Source organism: Oxyura jamaicensis, chromosome 3 (assembly GCF_011077185.1).
Source record: "Oxyura jamaicensis isolate SHBP4307 breed ruddy duck chromosome 3, BPBGC_Ojam_1.0, whole genome shotgun sequence".
In the NCBI taxonomy this organism is placed as follows: domain Eukaryota; kingdom Metazoa; phylum Chordata; class Aves; order Anseriformes; family Anatidae; genus Oxyura; species Oxyura jamaicensis.
Window position 1 is genome coordinate 11,550,341 of NC_048895.1, and position 22,808 is coordinate 11,573,148.

A 22,808-nucleotide genomic window follows, 5' to 3' on the forward strand; every position below is an offset into this window, starting at 1 on the left:
AGACTGCGGAGGCCATCTGTAGTAATACAGGCCATCTGAAATCAATGATTATTACTACATGTATTTCCTTATCTTTATCACTGTGTTAAATACCATTCACTGAGCAATGTGAGTCAGTCTAACTTAGTATAAGAATGAAATATCTGAGGGAGGAAATCTTAGTGGAATGTGGTTCAACATCAGAAAAGAATCAGCAATGCAAATCAGACAATATGATAACTAGGGAATGATAAGAGGAAACTGCTTAAGAATCTCAGACATCTTGTCATTCTTGGAAAACGTGATCAACATAAAAAGATGAGTATTATATTCATTAAAAAAAAAAAAAAAAAAAAAAAGTAAAGAATAGTAGGTAGTAACAGGTATATCTTCCTAAACTGGAATAGTATGTGAAGTAAAAGAGGAAGATGTACTGCTCTGTAATGATATAAATGCAGCTGACAGTCACAGAGACATTAACAGATTGTAGAAATGATGGACAGAAGAAAGCAGAATAATCTCAGTTGATTCAGACATTAGGTTTTAGGATACCCTTTAAGAAAGTTTTATGCTATACACCAGCATTTCCAAGATCACACAAATTCTGTGCTATCAAATTTCGACCTTAGCATTGCAATCAATTACTAGTTTTTGGTGACTCCATAAATATAATGTGAGAGCACCTGTTCTGAGTAAAACTGTGTTATCGTCCAATTGCATCCTGCTGTTTTACTACTATTTTTCATATCCTCCAGACTGGCCATATGGTTAGTTCGTTTGATAATCTCCTTAAGAATGACCAAAATGGACAGTTTGAAAGTCTTACCCTTTGGAGAACTTACATCACATTTCCAGCAATCTCATCTCTTGCAGAAGCATGAATTCTATTTTACGGCTTTGAAGGAGACACATGAGTTGTAGATTCCTTCATTTTCTTTTGGATATTTGACTCACTGGTTACCAATGAGCTAAAAATACCTACTTAATTTTGTCACTCAGAGGTCTGGTGTACCTTCACAACAAAAGGTAGATGATTTTTCTTTTTCATTTCATACAGTTTGCCATAACCGCTTATACCAATTTTTATTTTTTCAAAGTGCAAAAGTGAAAACATTTCATATTAATTAAAAATCACAGAATCACAGAACGTTTAAGGGAGGTCATTTAGTCCAAGTACCCTGCTCAAGCATGGACACATAGTGCAAGTTGCCAGGAATTGACGACAATGCTCCACTAAGTCCTTGTTTTAATCTCACATCTATTGTATAAGAATTCTCTTTTGACTATTCTTTACTGTGTATAATTTGAATTATGAATGAAATGAAATTTATGAATTCATTCAAGGCTTCAAATGAAATTTAGCCTTGAATACACTCTCTTCCTAAAATTGACTACAAATCCTTATCTTAAGAACATTTTGTTGTTGTTGTTGTTGAAAAACATAATGGATCTGCCACTGCAAATTTTATGCTCCAAAAAAAGTGAACTCAACTTCATTCAAACAAAATATTCTGGCTTGCAAAAAAATATTTGTTTGCTTCAGAAAACTTCTACAAGAGTAGTGCTGGGAAATAATGTTCCTTCATGAAGGAGAGAAAATCAACAAGGTCCTTGTGAAAACAAAAGAAAAGAAAACTTAGATGTTATCTCCACATCTAACTGGGATGTTGAAGAATTAAAAATGTGCCTACATTCCTCAGCAAACTACCTAACTTCTGTTTGTTCTCTCTCTTTCATAAGCATGTACCAATATGAGTAGTACAAATGCAAATAACAATTAAAACAGCTTTCAAGCATTCTAGGTCATGAAGGGCAAAAAAAAGACACATTGCTTTTATCTTTATTTGACCTGAGAGCTTGAGAACATCGGAATGGATGAAAGCCATATTCTTTGCGTAATCAAGTATTCATGAAAAATCCCTATTTCTCCCCCTACATATTTTTGCATGCACAAAATTTTGCATTTTTATGTTGTTTTATAAACACTTTCTGCCAGAAAGCTCCAAAGTTCTTCATACAATATCATCAGCAAGTAATATTAAATTCACTACAACAAAGAAATTTATTTTTATCTGTGGACTTTGATCCCCCCAAAATAAAATATTGTATGTATTTTAGTAGGTCTTAAGTGCATTTCCAAAAAGCATCTTTGCTTTAGATTGCAAGGGAGATAAAATTAAGACTCTTTTGATGGTACTTAAAGATGTCTTTATAAACAAATACGATTTTACTTAAGGATATATTATCTGGCTAACAGGTCTTGTTGGTATGTTCTGCTATGAGAAATAAACTATAAAACAGGCCCAAAGAAGGTATCCCAAAGAGCCAAAAAAAATAACAAATTTTTATAAAGAATATATGAGCATATCAGGAACTTTGTTGCCCTTAGAGCAATATAGAATAACCTAAATTGCAAACATTTATTTATTATTTTTGCTCCAATGTTCATATCTGAAGCTTAATTTTGTATAATCTGTAATGTCTAAGACCCACTTCTGTTGTAGTTAGTATTGCAAGTTGTTACAGAGCAAAATCTCAGACATTACTATACAAAACAGAGAATAGGAAGAAAACAGTGAATATTATTAATGTTATTGTACGGATGAAAAACTACGAGAGAGATAAAATACTTGAATAAGGAAGTTGTAATAGAATTGTGAATATAAAATAGCAATTCCAAATCCCATTTCCAGTACTTAATTACTTCTTAGTCCTTCATCTCTCCTTTTCTCCATTTTATGCTTCCAGATGTCTACCATTCATCTGATGTAATCATTTCTGAAGGATCCAGTTTTTAAAGAAGAAGAAATAATATCTGGGTCCAAAGCTAAAAAGGGGCCTTCTGCATAATAAGTTTTCTGTAACTGTAGTAATTTCCACAAGCAAACAAACAAACAAACAAACAAACAAAAACTGCAAAATTGAAGAACCAAAGATCACTATCTAAATCAAAATGATTGTATAAAGGAATCCAACATTTCAGAGCAGACTGGTGTGCACTCTTTGGGGTGCACCCTAGGGGACAATACACACTGAATTCATTAACCAATAATTTGCTGAGCATTATACACTACCTAAAAACATTTCTGATATTTAAGTTGCTTTATTCCCCTGACTTCATTTTTTTTGGTTACCAAGGATTTGTTTGAACGTTACTGCCAGTCTTGTTTTATTACCAGTTGTGCAGGTTAACTTTTACATAAAGTCAGAGAGAACACCAGATTATATTGAAACTAAACTGAAATAATAAAATTTAGGAACCTGCTTTTAAATGCAGCAAAAAGCAAAGCAACTTTCAAAAATATTTTTGAAAGATAATTTTTTAAGTAGAGAAAGAAACAATCTCTAATGAAAGTTTCAGTACTGAGAGGTTTTCTGAGATTATTAAAAGTGATGCCACTGACTCACAGAAAATGGAGGTCCAGTTCCCGAGCTCAGTTAAAAATTTCTTGATTTTTATTAAGATATAGTACTGTGTAAATATTAGGTTATTTGGTACCAAATTTTGCCTAATTTGTCCTTGAAAACAGATTCCTATATGAAAGCCAGCCATAGAAGAACGGGGGCTTGCTTAATCATCATTAAAATAGATATTGTTGAGTGTCTTTGCTTACTACTGTGCCAATTAACCGAAACAAGGAGTCTCGGGGCCCCTCACAGAAGATGTTTCCTGACAAAAATGGGAAACCTGTCTCTAAAACCAGCTGAGACCGACCTTGTGGTTTGGACAAGAGCCAAGGAGCAGCTGACTCTGTACAAAGGCAGGGGGTTAACTAGTGGTGATGGAGAGGAGTTATCGGACTTATCCCCATGACACCCCGACAACCACCACCAGAAGGCACTGTGCAGGAGCAGATTGGAGGAGTTTATGGAAATGACTTCTTGGAGCTAGATTTAGTACAAAGCGGGGATAGGTTATGAATATGTATAGGCGTATTGAGAAACTTCATGCATATGTAACTTTTTACTGCATATAACCAAAGTAAGTTGCTCCGTTAAGGTGTGCATGCCTTTGGGAGCTATCCCGCATGTGCCCAGCACCAATATAAACCACATACCTACTTTATAACTTATTTGCTTTGAGTTACAGAGTTCTTCCATGAATCGTATAAAAAATGTTTCCAAATCACTGAAAGTTTTCCTAATCTTCTAAGAAAACTTCTGTTTCCATCTTTGAATACTATCCTGTATGTTTCAAAAGCAAAAAAAAAAAAAAAAAGTTTGCAGAGGAGTACTGCTGAGCTATGGACGTATTTTAAGTGACAGTGAAACGAGAGTGCATTCCTTCATATTTCCTTCAGTGCTTAGCAAAAAACAACCTTTAGGGGGGATGTCATATAGTACTGGAGAGGACTGGGATTTTTGACTGGCACTGTCTTCCTGCAAAATGTGACACTAATCTGCCTTCAGCTTATTTTCTGAAAAAAGCTTCTGCTTTTTTCTTTTTTCTTTTTTTTTTTTTTCATTCTCATGCTTGATAGTCAAATGGTACAAGATAGTGGTTAAAGTATAAATTAAAAAAATGAAAAAGGCATTTTTTTAATCTTCATAATTTTTAATACACACATAGAGAAACAGCTATTTTTTAAGTAGAGAAAGAAACAATCTCTAAACAAGGACAAAAATAATAAAGGTGTATTCAAGGTTCCTGGGACATTAATAAATGTGGCTCTCATAAAGACAGAAATGTCCCAAGAATATAGGCTGGTCAAGCCAAAGAATAACACTTAATTTCTGGCTCTTCTATACATAACATCCTTTTACAGCTACACCATTGCTTCATGTAAAACTACATAAAAACTTTAAGAAAAATTGCTAATGAAAGTTTTTTTTGTGAGTTTTGTGTTTTGTTTTGTTTTGTTTTGTTTTTAATTGCAACATTGAAGAAGCACGTGCAAATACCGTATATGTTATTAAACAAGGAAATGGGTCTCTTAAAGGTTAACTCAGTCAACTCATTGGAAGAATGATTCTGAAACATATCAAAAAAAATAGGCATAAGGTTTTTAATTTTCTTCATTTCTTTCTTTATAAAACACATGCTACAGAGAAAGATCAGTTACAGTAATTGAAGAAAATTGAGAAGGACCCAGAATAATAAGCAAGTCCTCTATTTATTCAGTTAAAAAAAAAAAAAAAAATTGGTCACAAAACAGACAAACAAACAAAAACCCAGCTCAGCTGAAAACCCAACATTTATGTTAGCAAGGGAACTCTAAATAAGTTTCATTTCTATTATGATTCCTTCTGACTTCTTATTTTGAAGCAGAAAAATAAAAATCATATGGACAGGAGTGACTTGACTTTCAGGGTTAAACCTTTCTGCCAAACCTTTGAAATTCTTCTAGAATCTCTTCAAGTTTGTAAACTTTCCGGAAAAAAACTTTGCACCGTGTTTGTGGAGATAGATATCTTGGTTTTTATCAGAAAAATCCTGAAAGATTATTTGGACTGTGGTTCTGTACTCTAACTTGAGCCTATCATGTGAAACTTCAGATAATTGCAGCCTCTGCTAGGTACCACTACCCAATTTTGGAGTAGGGGAAGTGTCAGCCTTTCTGCAGCCTCCCTGCTGAGAGCAGATGCTGTGGAAAGGATGCTTCCTGATTAAAGAGAAAAGTCAATGGCTGAGGCTGGGGTGTAAGGGTGGGTGTAGTCTAAAAATCCTATAAACAACATTATACACACTGACTATTTTACTTTTAGAATTCAGTAATATTTTGTTGTTGTTGCAATGTCAAAAATAGCAGCTCTGAGACATAAGGTTTCTTATGTAACTTAGATCCATCTGTTTTATTCATATATGTTATGATATAGCTTTTAATTAAACAGTTCAATGTCTCCAGAGGGTCCATAAGTCTTCTGTATGCAAAAGAGGTCTATTCTTAGCAGTAATTAATGACTGGGTAATGAAGAGAGCTGTTGTGACAATGAGCAGTATACCTGCCCCTGCTTTACAATAGTCCTTGCTAAAAAGGAGTAGGGTGTACCACATAACAAGGAGAGGCAAATGTTGCTTTGAACCATTCCATCCCCTTCTCTCCTAAAAATCCTATGTGATTTTGCTCAGGTTTCTATGGCCAGGCATTTTCTGGGCAGTCATTCCCTTTGCTGTTAAAGATATTTGCATCTTCTGGGAACTTGTGTTGCTGGATATTCTAGAATATGCAATACTATTCCCTCAGGGATATAATCTGAAGTCAATAGGAGCTATGTTTGATGTTACAGTGCACATATAATGTTAAACGTGAAGTAGTGGAAAAACATCAGCTTGTGTTCTCAGTATTAGTGAATGTTTTTACCTGCAGTCTCTCTTGCCTACAACTGGGATAATAGCATCTGTCATCTTACATGTATATTGTGTAATTTTTAATATTTGCACAGCTGCTTAGACGTTGTAGTTATGAGAAACTTAGAAAAGCCTAGGGAAAAATTGATAATTTCTCTTCAGAGCTGGTTTGAATATGGACAATAAATAACGCTCAGAGCTACACACTGAACAGCAAGAAGAAAACAAAATTCTGAAGAACTTCTTATCCAGACTACACACTGAAGGAGGAAGAAGGCTTGAGGAAAAAGTGGTATATGATCATGTAATTAAAGACTGTTTCTTAATGGGTACTCAGACAGGGATGAAATTAAAATTGTAGATTATCCCTGTTCTGACAGTCCATAGCTTCTGAATATATTATTTCGAAACTTAGTAATATTCTCAGAGCATAGATTTTTGAGTGTAGTATGTTCATACATGTTAGACTGATACTGATGAATTAGGTTGATTAGAGAAGAAGCAAATTGGCCATACTGAACTACGCTTTAAAAACCTGTGCACCAAAAGGGTATCTAAGAACAATGAAAGGAGTGTGAAGATTAATTCAAATACATGGATGAAAAAACACATTGCAGGCTGTTCTCAAACTGCAAGCATTTTAATACAGAACAGCTAAGGAGGAGGTAGTGAGATTATAATATGAAGCTTTTTTTAGCCACTAATTTGTAATTTTGTAAGGTAAATTAGCATTGGCAGTTCCTATCATACCTGTACAAACACAAACACTTTAAAGAGAGAAATAAGTAATTGTTGTTTCCAAAAAAGGTACGTGAAACATGCAAGCAAAGCTTCCTTTTAGTCATTTTTGTGCTGGCTAAATGCTTTTGTGCATCGGAATTACAAAAAGAAACCTCTAAAAAGATCACAAAGTAATATCGCATAGTACTGGGCAAGGTTAGGCCTGATTGCTTCTTGAGGGTTTTAAGTGGTTTAATATTATTAGAATTAAAAGGTATTTATTTTTATTTTTAGTCAGAGGACTTGATTCTGACTTTTCCTTTATTTTACAATGGTGTAATGTATTAGCTTCAAGAGGCATCAATCCTGATTTATACAGACAGAAGTGCCTGGACTAATGATTTTAATTGACTGAGAGATTCTACTGGTGATTCAAATTTCCAGAGAGTAAGTTGATGAAGAGCAAAGGTGAAGAGCATCAAAACTTGTCAACTTACACATTTAGGCTATTCAGGAATAATGAGCCCATATTAAAATGCACCATCAAAATAACTAAATGTTAGTAAGTTATCAGAGGTATGCTTTTTGGTTTAGGTATATCTCTGACAATAGTTACAGCATCACTAAGTGCTTTTTGTTATTTTTTCATGCAAATGTGAAGAAAATGGAGAGACAAATTTCAACCTTGAATACACGCAACAAAAAAAATGTAGGCTACCACTCATTGAAGGTAGCTTTGCTTCTGAACTCCTGTGATACTGTCAACTTAGACTACTATCTTTCCAATTCCAACAGGTATGTTTCTGTTTTTTAAGTAGGGGAGAAATGGGAAGGAAATTTTATTCACTTGAATTCCTGTGCATGCTTCTATGGTTTAAAATCTACAACATTCACCAGCATGACTCATATATCACAACTGGTACTACATGACTGAATAACAGAGCTTTGTTTAATTAGTCTATTTTATAAATGTGAATGATGTAAGTATTTATAACGTGTAAGAAAATACTCTATTTATTTGAAGACTCAAATGATATCTAAAACAAGTGAATAGGTTTTAGCTGATGATAAGAGAATAGATAAAATCTCCGAATGTTAATTATTTTTCAAATACTGAAAATGTGCTTGCCAGTGGATCTGCATGAATAGCAGGTAAGAATTTCTATTACATTAACTTTTTTTTGTCATTAGAACTTTGTTACAAAAATCTGAATAAGAAATAGTGTGAAATTATTTTTCTCATAACTGAACCTGAAAAATATTTTTGATTTCGAGTTTTGAAAATTTTATGAGGAAATTAAATATAAAAAGTGCTGTACTTCATAAGTTCACAAGTTCTTATAATAAGAGACTCATTTATTTAACTGCCACAGAGATAAGGGCATAAGTTAATGGTTCTGTAAATAACTTTCAACCTAACCCCTCCTCCAAATCCTTTGGATGTAGCAGAATGACAAAAACTAGAAATCCCTGGAAAAGACCACAACTGAGAGAGCATTTATGGAAAACTAATACAATTTGGGGCCAAGAAAGAAATATATTCAAATCATATGGTCTTCCTGATGAACTAGCAAGATTTTTTTTCTCATAACATTAAGGCAGGAATTATTTATATATGAATATAAAATTCAGAGTTCTTCAGAAAATGTTTAACCAAACAAGGCAGATCTTCTTCTGTTTGATGTTGAAAGACTGTTCACAATTTATCTCTGAAAAACAGTATGTTCTGAAAAACGATATATACTTTTTTTCAATGTAATAATATTTCAGATTTTTATTTTTTTCCGCAGTAAATCCCAAAAAACAAACTTCATGGAAAATCAGGTCCTGGGAAATTCAGCAACATTCACATAAGGACAACGTAGCAGAAGTATCAGGAGGCATTAATCAGTTCTGAGAAAATCTATTTACAAATCTTTCTTATAACTCCCCATGACAGTCTTAAAATTTAAGTGACATATAGCCAGTGGTTTCTAACATCCGCTTTTACCTGTGTCCCCTCTGATGAGAAAAAATGGGAGAGAAAAAATAAATAAATAATAATTTAAAAAAATAGTAATCTCAATGCCAGTGGTAATACTTGTAGAAATTTCCTAAAAAATTCCACTGCTTTTCTAGGAGATGATGTCATGAGAAGCATCTGCCTATCCCAATAGAGATACCTGAAATTCACTGTGCTTAGACATAGTGGTATGTGTAGTCTGGGAAAAAGATGTGTCTCATTAGCCACTCCTCCTCTTGTCCCTGGACCTTTCAGGTTAAGAGTTCAATTTTACAAATGTAAACTAGTTGCTGCATAAAAATCAGCAGAATCCAGACTTTTTATATCACTTTTATTACTGCTGTATTATTCAGAATCAGGAGAGATAATGTCTTTCCTAAAAGGGCTGTAGGTTTTTGTTGTTGTTGTTGTTGTTTTACTATCATTAGGACCTGATTCTCAGATTTTTATTAATAATATTATTTATGCATCACAGGACTGTAATTCATCCTAAAGCAAAACACTATTCATCAAAGATGTCCTCTAGACACCCATTGCACAAATTGCTGACACACATTAACATTTCTGTTGTCACCTCTGGGAACAGGCAAAGAAGAATCAGGATGAAATTCTAAAGAAAATTAAAATACTGAGATACAGATCTTCATCCCATGTCTACTCACTAATTCTGTGATTTTCTATATGCTTCTTAAAAAAGAAAGTACATATAATTTTTAAGAAATATAATCTTTCTCAAGGAGTCTTCTCTTGACTGAAATACTTCCTTTGACACTGTCATACTTTATATCTTTTGTTAAAGCCAAAAAGCTTAGAAAGGAAAGAAGATCAATAAAAAGGCCATTTTGTATCAGAAATGAAGATGTAATTCTGAAACTTTGGAACTGTGGTATACATCTCTAATTGTATATTGTAATGTCAGTAACCTCTGTAATGACTGTACATATTCTCTTAATTACAAAAACAAATCACTGTTGGAAGAATCAGTCTAATTTCTCTGCCTTTAAGCAATGCACAAAATAACAAAAAATAACAAAAAGTCAGACCTTTTCATTTGAAGACCTTATGTATTGTGCCACAGATTTAAAGCAATCTGCAACTCGCACACCTACATAGAATTGTCAGTATATAACCCCTACATAGGCAAAACACACTGTTTCTCTGTTTGCAGTGGCAGTAACTATTGAAGTGATCCTATTGAATACACTTCCCACTTTTTCGGTAAAACAGACTTTTTCACAAATTAGAGTCCCTTAAATGGAAATCAAAGTCTGTTACATAACTTTACTTTTATAGCACTTTTCATGATCATACATTAAATTTAAAAATTATAACAGCGATGACAACAATGATGATGATGGTCATAAAATCATCATTAAATCACAGAACAGCTTGGAAGGGACCTTAAAGATCATTTAGTTCTACCCCCCTGCAAACAGCAGGGATAACGCTCACTACATCGGGATGCCCAGGGCCAACCTTGCCTTGAACACCCCCAGAGGGCTCCAGCCCTCTGACTATCTTTGTGATCCTCCTCTGGACCCACTCTAACAAATCCGCATCCTTCTTGTCGTTGGGACCAGACCTGTGCAGTACTCTAAATGAGACCTCACGAGGGCAGAGCAAAGGGGGACAATCACATCAATGGTGATAAATATCTGCATTTATGAAGTCTTTCCAATATCTAGCCAGACTAATGGAAGGCACGTTCAGACCAGTTGCACACAGGAAGAAACATAGTATTCTGAACACTGAGCCATGGGTAGATAAGTAGTAAGAATGGTATCAACTTCAAAGCTAGCTAAGTCAGTTCTATATACTTAAAAGGTTGTGCTACGTTAGAGGTAGCTTCAAGTGTTGACTTCACCTAATAGAAATTCTGGTATTTCAAGATCCTAACTGCCACAAAGAAAATCCTAAAAAAAACCTTGTATGGAGCATTAGTAATTTAACCTTACAGACGTAAAAAAAAAGAATGAACAACAACAACAAAAGAAAAAAGAAAAAAAATGAACCAAAGCAAAACAGCAAGAAAAAAAATCATCACCACCAACAACAACAAAACTGGAGAACTGGTATAACTGGTGAGGGTCACGGAGGCAGCATTACCAGAATCATATACTATTTCCTACTTCATTCATTAGTTGCTGTATTTTACGCATGGAAATGCTTTTTGGCTCTGCTAAGTACAGCAAGATCCAGAAGATTGGCTTCAATGATTCATTACAGGAACTCACCAGATGCAACTACTTTTTGTTTGGCAGCAGAGAATCCAAGCTTCTGAAAGACTGACTTCTGCATATATGACAGTGTAATACAGGCTAGTAAAGTGCTTGTAATACTCTCAGACACCAGCACCATAGTAAAGAAACAGAAAGAGTCAGTAGAGAAAGTACCCATCTTTGTCAGGAAAAAAAAAAAAAAAAAAAAATTTAAAGGTTACTATGATTCCTGGACAGAGTAGAACAAAATAAATGCATCGTAGATACTATGTACTCTGACTTTACTAGTCAGTTCTATATATAACAACACTAACAACACAGCTAAATGTATGTTTGTCACATTCTAAAAAATCATTCCCTGAAGGAAGTATATTTTCGTCTTTGCAATTCACTCCTCATGTAGAACACGGTATACAACAACTCAGAATGCCCTTCACTATGCTGTAAATTCACGTTTATTAAGGTATACAACTTCAACTTCAGCACAATAAAGCAAACCACATATTTTTACTGAAACTAGTATGGCTTCATACTTCCTGAAATTAACACCAAGTTCTCTGCAAGACAAAACACTGCATTAATTCCATCACGGGGTGGATTAACCTTCTTGTTTTAAAATACCAGCCAATTTTGGTTTGTTTGTTAAAAGAAGTGTAAATCATCAAAATTGTATATGATAAAGGGAGCCTCCACGTCAAGCTATTTCAGACAGGAATTGGTTTTACTTGCCAGTATGTTTCCCCATTCCCATCTACTAGGTCAATAATGATTAGGGGATAAAATTATGTGTTCTGTAATCCAAACATTTTCCCACAACTCTTTGGCTAGCATCTATGGTTAAAAGGCTCTGAGGGTGCCAACCTGCAGCTCACAAAAGATCAAGTGCATTTGATCAAAAATGCCTCTTAGTCTTGAAGTATAATTACATTAAAATATAGGTAATTTTGGTTAAATAATTTTAAAATTCAGAATGAATTTGACAATGTGACATAATGCCCTATGCTGCTAGATGTAAATTCTTCTAGCATATTAACATTTTACAATTGGCAATATAGACTCAAAATTGACATGGGCCCTGTATCTCAGCTAGGATAAAGGGAAGCAACCATCTCACTGCATAAAATATTATTGATTTGGGGTACTAAAATGTATGCTATATGCATAAGTGGTCTTTTGGAAGCATTTCAATATCAGCATTTTGAAAGGATTAGCTATATTCAACAAGTAGCCTTCTTAGAATATAATATAAAACAGACTGCCAAGTCCTAATTACCAGTGACACAGGATTTAAATTGCTGTGATTTTACACAAGGCAGATATTGAAATCAATATCCTATAATGCCAAATCCTGGCAAACAAAATAATATATCAAATTGCTTTAGGAAGATGGTGCAAAATTCTACTTTAAACTGACAAAAGCATTCTGTTTGCATACAACTGAATGCAAAGGGCATACATTTAACATAGTTTTGAACAATTTGGGGATTACTTGAGTATCTGTCCTCAAGATTAGAGTCAGACAAAAAAAAAAAAAAAAAAAGGACACTAAAAATATTAAATAAAATCTACGTATTTTAGTTAAATTAAGCTAATCTGTAAAAACAGAAGAATTTTAGTGTAGTCTCTTGTGGATTTCCATTTCTCCTCCTATATCAACATCATCCCAGTGGTTATTGGCACTGACAAGAAATTCAGCATGCAGATCATGTAACAGAGATGAGTATTGTAGATAAAGATTCTGAAGTGTAAATCAAAAGTTTTTTGCTCACAGTATTTACTCAGTATTTACTATTCCATAGTATATTTAGCTAACTATTCAGGAAGGATAAAGACTATAGTGTCTACTCTGAGCATATTCAGAGAGTTCAGTAGTACAACTTTGAGCACAAACACCTATCTCAAAAAATATATAATTAATGCCAAAATATATTTAGATTCAAGACATAAGGGAATTGAATGAATTATAAAATGAAAATTTTCAAAGAGATATAAATATTGGATGACTTCTAAAAAGTTAACATGAAGAAGCAAATATGCACAACAAAGATTCATGTAATATATTCAGAACCCAAACAAACAAATCTAAATGCTGGCTAGCCTAAGACATCTGGAATTTGCTTCCTTAAAAAATCCCTTTCACAGTTCAAACTATAGCTGGCATCAAGTTTTGAGTATCTGACAAGGAAGAGTATCTCTTACAGTGAACAGCTGCATGAACAGTCCTCAATTTTTCCACAAAACAGGAACAGTAGGACAGTTAAAATAAAACATGCCTAAAAAAGGAAGGCTTTGAATTCACAGAGTAATTGCCTCTATAACAACCTAATATTAAGACAATTAGACCAGCTATATTTTAAAAAGATAAATCTCCCCATACATATTTTTTTTTTCAAACAGTTACAGATATAGAAAAGAAAAAGAAGTTGGTGTCAGTGAGAAACATCTCCCAAAAAAAGTGTGTTACATGTTTTTTATTGCCTCCTTCAGAGGTATCTTTCTATTTTCTCAGACAGGATACTGGACAACATTATTTATATACAAATGAAGATAAAAAGAAAATTATGTATATAAATTCTGTCTAAAGTCCAAAGGTCAGTACTTTACTGGAGTAATTTAATACTTAAAATTGTGGGGATGTTCTGAAATTCTAATGTAAGAAGCAAAATGGGAAGAGAAATATGAAGGCTCACTGATGTAAGTCATGTATTCTCCTTACCTTCTAGGACCCTGACACAATATAATAATAATTTGATTCTTAAAATCAGTCTTTTTACCAAACTGTTCTCTTTATAATAAAATCAAACCATACCAATTTGATTCTTTTCATCAAATAATACAATTTTCCCTGAGAAGGTTGTGGTGTATGTCAAGAATTTATCAGAAAAATGATATGGAAATCAGGGTTTATTTTAATGCTAGTCTTATTTCTAACAAAATTTATCATAATTTTGTGTACTTGTCTTTCTACTGAGTCGCTATTACATGAAATAATATTCTTTTGCCTGTTTCAGTACTAAACAGAGGTTTTATTTTCTCTTTTAGAAGCTTCTTGTACTGTCTTTACCCATAAGCACTCAAGACTAATTCACAACAGAACTGCTACAGATCATATTTTTCTGTGCTTTAGGCAGCACGCCCTTGATATTCAAGCAAAACTCCAATACTTCTGCATTTCATACCAAAGTCCCATTAAAGAGAGTTTAGAACTACTGGAACAAAGAACATGACTAAATGTAATACATCTGATTCTTCCCTAGGTTTTACACTGATGTGGTTCAGATAATATAGATGATGCTACTTCTGATTTAGACAGCTACAAGGGCAGCTAAGCATACTAGAAGAAAGTTATATTACTATGAGTTTTCAAAACAAATAAAACTTGGTGAAACTTCATTATTTTAAGAAAACTTTACCTCACAAAAAAAAGAGATTTTGTAATCTCTTAATTCAATGATAATCTCTCTCTGAAAATAAATGCTACAAAACAATGCATCCTAAGGCCTGAAACATTGACTCTCTAAATCAATTATTTCAAATCCCTCAAATGTGCAAGTCAGGATCAAAATTTTTGGAAAGGGTTGTTTTCTTTAGTTTGTTGATTTCTAAAGTCCTCATTATACCATTGAACATTAAACTCTGCACCTAGCCAGATGGCAGAGATGCAGAAGCACACTAAATCCAAGCTTTTATTATATATATTTATATATATGTATATAGATATATTTCAAAGGAAAAGAGAATTTAATGACTATCCTTCACCTTAAAGGAAAAGGTACCAACTAGAACATGTAGGTACAATTTCAGATAAAAATGGTGAGTTTGATACTTTTCATATTTAAACCATTTCTAGTCAAAAAGCTAAATAAGACAGGGAGTGAAATCTCAAAAGATTCCCTCAAGCTCACTGCAGTCTGAAATGATCCTCCATCCTTCAGCAATGGCAACTTCTTAATATGGCTTGTGGGAAATTTAATGACAACCTCTTACTAAAGCTTGTGGAAAATTTACACATTCCACGAACAAAGGATTGTTAACTCAACATCGTAATTTCTATGTTGGCTATAAAAGAAACAGACAATAGCCAGGGTTTCTTTCCTGACAGATGCAATGGTTTTACTTGTCCTTCTGCCTTTTTTATATTTCAGAAGATTAAATCAATGCGCTTACAAATTAGTTCAGTATCTTTGGTAGCACATATGAGAAGCTACTAAACCCTTCATCAAACCTGACTGAGTGGTTTCAGTTATCTTTTCTCAATCAACAGATACAAACTGTAGGAACAGTTCCATTGATGTTGCTCTCAGTGAAAATGTTGTATTCAATTTCAAATGAAATTGGAATCTGATTACTTTATGATGAGACTATGCGAAAATTACACGTCTTGCTATTATTTTATAAGGTTTCTTAGTGGTAAAGGGAGGTGTGAGGGAAGTCTTGATCCCACTGAGGTCAATTGTAAAAGCATTAGCATTTGAATGAAGCCAATACTTTATCCTAATTTGGGGGATTCCAAAATTATTTTGACTGTCATCTTCTTACAAGCACTATACAATTTATCTCTCTCTATATATAAACATATATAGTATTTCATTAAGATTCAATCTAAACATTAAAATGTTCTTTAAAAATAGCTGATGATCCTACTAATTCTGTTAAAGGCAAAATGTGCCCTGACTCATTGTACATGCAATTAGATAAACTTTTTCATATAAGTATTACATGTTAAAAATCACTTTAAATAAGCAGCTTTAATGTAAATTGCATTTTTTAAAAAAATATTTTAATGACCATTGTCACTTTAATTAAACTGCTACCCCTCCAAACTTGCTTTTCAGTTTATAACAGGGTCTAACTCTAAGATGCTAAGACAACTTGATTATTTTATGTATACATATTAAATATTTACATTCAAATACTAAATACATTATATGATTTAGGCTAATAAAGAAGATACTTCATTTTACAATTTCTGGGAGTGTGTGCTACTGAAAGTACAAACTTGTTATTTTCTGAAACTATCATTCATTTTTACTTATTTTAAAAGGTTAATAAGCTTTGAATTTTTTAACGAATGGCAGATGAGAGATAAACTGATAAAGTAAACAAGATGTAGAATGACTAGTGTTTTGGGTATTGACACTAAGGACAGAAGGTGTTACACAATAAAGCACAAATGATGTTTTCTTTTTTATAATGAGTGAAATTTGATAGAAACAATAAAGGCAAATTTATTATTATGCCATTCTTTATTATTATGCCATTCAGCCATAAAAGTTGTGTAGCCACTCAGTGAATATCTTCATTTGGCCTAGATAATATCTTATCTATATATACCTTCTACATTTCACATTCAGGTCTTTGGTCTCCAATTTTGACATTATTATATTTTTACATTTGTACTTACTTCATTTGTATACCTTTAAGTTTTATTGTAGGTACATAACATGGGTACCCTCTGTGCTTCAAGCAATGGTACCCTTACTAGCCAAATAATAAAGAGTCCTACATGTATCTGCATTAGATGTTCACACTCCTTCCAATCACCAAAACTAATGGGCACTGAGTATGAATCATATTTTACTCAGTGATTTATTTGTAGATGGGATTCAGGAAACTGCTGTTTTTCTAAGCTGTCTTCCTTGGTATAACTACACAGTAGTTTTGTAGTCTTGGAGTATATACTTCCCACATGCCCTTTTGTCTTCTCTCTAAGCCTGGCATTCCAAATGTCTGAATACATTGCAAGGAACTACTGTTCACGTTCGTGTAAAACTGTAATCCTCTGTCTAGTCCCCCTCCTCCCCAACAACAATTTAAAGAATTCCCAAATAAATCACTGGTTTTATTCCAATGATGTAACAGAAGTAGATATCAATACAAAACAGACTCTGGGTCTCCACTACCCTACAAAAATAAACCCAGGTCACCTTTGCACTTGAACCAGTAGAATTCTCCCTGTTGCTCCCCCTCTTCCCAGAATTAATTGCCACCAGCTGCTCATTACAAGCATGCCCACCCCCTCCTTTGACTCTGGCCAAGTGTGACATCGGCCACCCCCTCCTGCCTGGGTAGCACCTGACACCAAGGCCCTGTCCTTCCTCTGCCCAGGACAACCCCCCATCACACTCTGCCGTGGGAAGTCACCCAGATAATGTCCTCCTCCAATCACCCACCGTCACGGAGAACACAAGAGCGATGGCACTATGGTCTGCCACAGAGACACGTGGGGGGGAGGAAGGCAGGGAAGAGGGGAGGCAGCAGGGAGGCAGTGGGGAAGGGAGCGAGACCCACTTGTACAGATGAAACTCCATGCAGGCCTGGCCTCCTACCCATTCCCTCCATTATGCAAAAGGGGCAGTGGGGCAAGCTGAGATAGTGTCTTACCTTCACTGCAGTCCTTCCCTCGAAAGCCTGTTTGGGAGCAGTCACAGACGGCCTGGTCGTTGAGCACTGAGCAGACGCCCCCATTGAGGCAAACGTCCTCCCGGGCACACAGGCGGCTCTGCTCATCATCCAGCCGCACCTCCTGGCTCTCCACTGGCGATGTCTGTGTGTAGTTGACCCGCACATCCGTTATCCAGCCCTTGAAGGGCTCCCGGTCTTTGACAGAGGAGAGTGTCAGCTTTAGTGTTGCTGACCGCAGCTCTGGCGGGAGCCCCCCTAAGAACAGGCCACTGAACACAGTCATGTCCCGCCGCTTGGACTTCACCTCCACCCACTTTGCCTCAGCCCGGTCGATGATCAGTGTGGTGTTCTTGAAGTGGCGACGAATGACCACAGCATGCCAGAGGTTATCATTGACGGCAGTATCAGACAGGAGAGTGGCAGGCTCAGCGCAGAAGATGGAGAAGCTGAGCTGCAGCCGCCCACCCTGGGTAAGGATGAGTTCCAGGAAGTCGCAGAAGCCCTCGTCATCAAAGTAGAGCACCAGCCCACTGGAGCTGCGTGTCTTCATGTTGAAGCTCATCTCGCTCTCACAGCAGGCGTTCCACTTGGGGAAGCGGGTCCACTGCCCCTCAGCCCCCGGGAACTCCAGCCCACTGCCCAGCTCAGCCCAGCAGCCCAACAGCAGGGCCAGCCAGAGCAGTAGGCAGCCCCCACGCCGCACCAGTGCCGCCCCCATCCTGCGCGACCTGGGATGGGTAAGCGGGGCGGCAGTGCCGGCGGGGGGCGGCGCTGGGGCCCCGGTGGCAAACAGGGTAAAATCTTGCCGGGCACCAGCCACGCTTGGAGGTTCAGGCACGCTCACCCCCGTCCTGGGACGGGGGGGGCTGTGGGTGCCCCACTGGATGAAGTGGGGCACCGGGAAGGGAAGGTGCCCCACCGGTCTGCCACAGGGGAGAAGGAGCTGGTGGGTTTCTTCACTGGTCAGCCAGGCTTGGCAAAAGATGTCTGGGGGTGGGTGAGTCAGCAGAAAATTTCCCCAAAACCAACATTACCAAAGCGGGAGAAAAACCAAAACTGGTGGCAAAATCCTTTTTTCCAAGTGGATCCAGTAGCTCACCAAGACTGCAGCAATATCCCAGTGTACATGCACCTCTTTTTACATCCTATCCACCAGCTGTAGTTTCCCAGGAAGCCAATTACCGATCCCAGTGCTGCCTCCCAAAGATGTATCCTCTTGACAGATCACGGACTGTCTGCCATGGTGCTAGAGCAGCGTCAGCAGACGACAGGACTCATCGCTCATGGTTTCCTGAGCTGCCTCAATCCCAATGGGGTTGAAACCCAGAAGCTGTCAAACAGCCAAGTGGCTACTTGACATGCAGAGCCTGACAGCTCCTCTTCTGCTTGCTTCCAAAAGGCCAAGACTAAGATCCAGGGCGGTGAATTCCTCTATTGTTTTTGTTTCTAATCTGCAAGGAATTAAAACAGAATAATAAGAAATGATGACTAATAACATATTAAATCATAAATTTGATCAATAGTGTACATTTGTGAATAATTTTTTATTTGAACTGCTGTTCAACATTAGGAAAATGAACTGCTGCTGCTGTAATTTTGGAGTAACTGAGAACTCATAATAACGTGCAGTGCTAAACTTAAATCTTAATGTATATGCTTACACTAGATTGCATTTTTATGGAATAATCTATATGTAAACTATTTACCATTCCAAAATGTTGAAATATTTTAGTAGTGTATTTTATTATTACAATACCAATGTTCAAAATAAAAGGATCCTGAAGAGATTTTATTTATCCTGCTATTTGGTTTAATTTATTTATAGAAATAGCTGCACCTGTGAAGCTACAGGGTCCTATTAATGCACATGATGGTACCAAGCCTGGTTCTAGTTCATTCTACTGCAGCTCAAAAACATATAAAGTGGACTCAGCTCTCAGCAGGAACTGGCAGGTTTCGCTGTATGTGGCACACCTACTGGTTTATTTTCATGGGGTGAGGAAAGAATTGCAATGGTTTCTTAGAAGGCTTTTTGAAAATTTCAAACCATATTTTTCCCTACCACCTGGTTTCTTTTGCTGCTGATATTCTCTGTTATGGCAGGGAAAATCTAATTCAAGCCAGCTCTGATGTTGACATTATTCACAATGCAGATCAGCTAATCCCAGGTGTTAGTCCTCTGAAATGGGTTGCAGCATTTTATGTATGTTTACTCAGTTGCCCTTATTTAAAAGGACACACTCCGTTTTAAAAATTATATATATGCCACAGTTCACTCTCTTCCTCTGAAGAGGTCTCTGCATTCAAAGCATTTCAGCAGAGAGGCTCCCCTCTCTATTTTTCTCCCCCAAGCTGCGGTATCTTTTCTGGAAGGTATGTATTAGCAGATCTCTCCTGATGGAGGAGAGGATCTCCGACACCTCCCGCACCCACTGCTTCCCCTTCACCTCCCTCCCACTTCTTAGCCAGCAGCACTTAGGCAGAATATCAGGTCCAGAACGGCTGCCAAGCCCTTTGCTGGGCTGGTGGGGGAGGGCGGGAGGGCAGGGACGAGCCTGGCAGAGCAAAATCCTGCTTGAAAACAGGCACACACCTCAGCTGCCTGCACCTGACATGTTCAGAGCCGCTAAATCACCTCCTACTCTCTCTTTATATTTAATTTCATTCCTCTAAATGTCAACACGTTTATTTATATTATTTGTCACATGCGAGGCGGGCTAGAGCAGCAAAAGAAAGGCAAGAACCCCACTCCCCCCCCAAACTTTACGGGCAGAGTCCAGCCCTGCCAACCAGCACCGAGCAGCACCGTGCACTGCAGGGCATCAGAAACCCGGGTTGTCCATCCCTCGACACCAAATATCCGGCAGCTCCTCCAAAAAAAACGGTGCCCACCAGGGCCCGTCGAGGTAGCCGGGCTACCCGTGGCTTTCCCTCCGGCCCACCCTCGCTCATCCGGAGCCACCCGGCTCCCGGTGGCCGCCGTCGGGGTCCCGGGGGTTGGCGGCACAGCACCGTGCCGCCGCTCGGCGGCAGGCACCGCTCCGGGCTTCAGCACCCGGAACAGCTCCGCCCTACGCGGCCCCGACGGGGCGGTGGCGTCCGAGGGCTCCGCACCGGCCCCCGCCCCGCAGCCTCCACCCCGGCGACGGGACGTGGGTGCCGGGGGGGTGAGGGGGGTGCACGCACACGAGTGGGTGCACCGGAGGAGGGAAGGGGGAAGGAGGGCAGACGCGGGGACCCGCTGCGGCGGAGGGAAAGAGGGCGGGGAGGGAGAGGATGTGGGGTGCGATGGGATGCGTCGGGGCGGGTCCTGGGGGGCACACGGCGTGCGCGGGCGGGTTGCCGGCGTGGGAAATGGTTTGGTGGAGGCGGGGGATAGAGGCCCGGGGAAGAGGCGAAGGATGCACAACCCGGAGGGGGCGGGGGAGGGAGGGGGAGCGGAAAGGTTAGCGGGGATCTGGGCGCCCCAGGGGGGTAGACAGGTGCGGAGCTCATGCGGCAGAAGCCGGGGGCGCAAGGTGAGCGGGGCGGCGCGGCTCCCTGCTCGCACGGTGCCTGCGCGGGGGAACACGGAGGGAAGAGGCAAAGGTGCGAGTGCGGCTGCGGAGCACGGCAGGAGGGTGGCAGGAGGCTGTGGTGTGCGCCGGGAGGGGAGCCAGGCAGGAACGCGCGCGCGGGCGTGAGTGTGTGCGCGCCCGCCGTGCGTGCCAGAGCGATCCCTACAGGTGTCCGCGGAGAGCCGCCGAGCGGGGATCCCACCTCGAGAGCATCCCTGCCCGCTGCCTGCCTCTGTCTGCGGCGCGCCTGCCTTCCCCTCTCACTCACACGCAGAGCACCAGCAAGAGAAAGAGGAAGGGGGGGGGGGGGGAGGGAATCACAAGAGAGACAAACAGGAATGGAAGAGAGAAAGGAACAAAAAAAAAAAAAAAAAAAAAAGGAAAAAATGAAAGATTGAAAAGGAAAGAGAAAAGACCCAAGGAAAAAAAAAAAATAACAATTGCTTATTTATTACTGCCGATATAATTTACACACACTGTCAATAAACACCACTGTCTTGTCTAGTCATTTCCAAAGCAGAGGGACATTTTCATTCTCAGAGGACATTTTTTTAAGATATACATGTCTCAAATGGGGTCTAAATTACCAGGTATCCCTCCCAGCTATGTATATATGTATACACATGTATGTAATGAGAAATCCACACAAATCAACATAAATGTAGCTATTGTATTCAGTGCCTCACCAGTCAATTAATATGCTTCCCCAACCCCCCTACAACCATTTTTTTCGTTAAAATTATGATTTAGTCACAGGTGCCCCGATTGAGCCTTTTCAAATTAGAAAGAGAGAGAGAGACACCCATAGGTCAATAAATCCTTAATAAATGCCAGGTCGGTTGGCATGCACAATCCTTGGCAGAATCCTTATTGTATAAAATACACGGCATTGTCTCTGGGTGCGGGGAAGACCAGAGAGTTCACAAATTACCGGATGAAATAAAAGGATCTGAAAAACAACCTTGCTGCAGCCAAAGGGAGAAGCGCTCTAATTCAAAAGCAGACTTAACAGCCTCATTAATCTTTTCCCTTCATTTCTACGTAATTTCTAGAATCAAATTCTTTCCTAGGCGGCTGGAATAATCGATTTTGCTACCTTTCCAGCCTGCAGACGTATTTATTTTAATACGTTTATGATATAATTTCTACCCCTTCAAAAATGCATACCATCAGCAGGAACCTGAACAGTTTCAAACACGTATCAGGGAAGCCGGCTGCCTTCATTCTTCTGGCTCACAATAGAAAATGTCCCAAATTATCCATGCACATCCTGCACAAACCCCTCGCCTTTTCCAGGCTGCCGCCGACAAATAGCAATCATATTGCGATACTCATTCCCGTCGCTGCCCCGGCTTCGCATTTCACCAAAGCATCTCACGCCAGGGAAAACATGCAGCAGATCGATTTTATTCCTTAAGCCTCGCAGATCCCACCCCCCACCCGCTTTTGCAAAGGATAATAAATTACCGCATCCAACCTTTAACTTCTCCCTCCGCTCCACAATCTCTTCTCCCCGCCATCTACCTCTTCACAACGCCGCATGCAAACCCACTCGCGCCTCCTCCTCCTCCTCCTCCTCTTCTTCCTCCTCCTCTTCCTCCTCCTCCTCCTCCTCCTCCTCCTCCTCCTCCGCCTCC

General features: G+C 38.3%; 1 protein-coding gene across 31 annotated transcripts in view; it reads right to left on the reverse strand.

Annotated features, from left to right (window-relative positions):
* NRXN1 (neurexin 1) overlaps positions 1-22,771 on the reverse strand; it is a 712,085-nt gene extending 689,314 nt beyond the window's left edge. For 16 of the 31 annotated variants that reach the window (XM_035320175.1, XM_035320205.1, XM_035320204.1 and 13 more), the window contains exon 1: positions 17,594-18,332. In XM_035320175.1, the coding sequence (XP_035176066.1) occupies positions 17,594-18,332 (739 nt within the window). Of the gene's footprint in view, positions 1-17,593; positions 19,066-22,338; positions 22,494-22,648 lie in introns of those variants that run through there. The other 15 variants (XM_035320187.1, XM_035320183.1, XM_035320178.1 and 12 more) reach the window with 2 other exon arrangements.
* Positions 22,772-22,808: the final 37 nt, after the last annotated feature.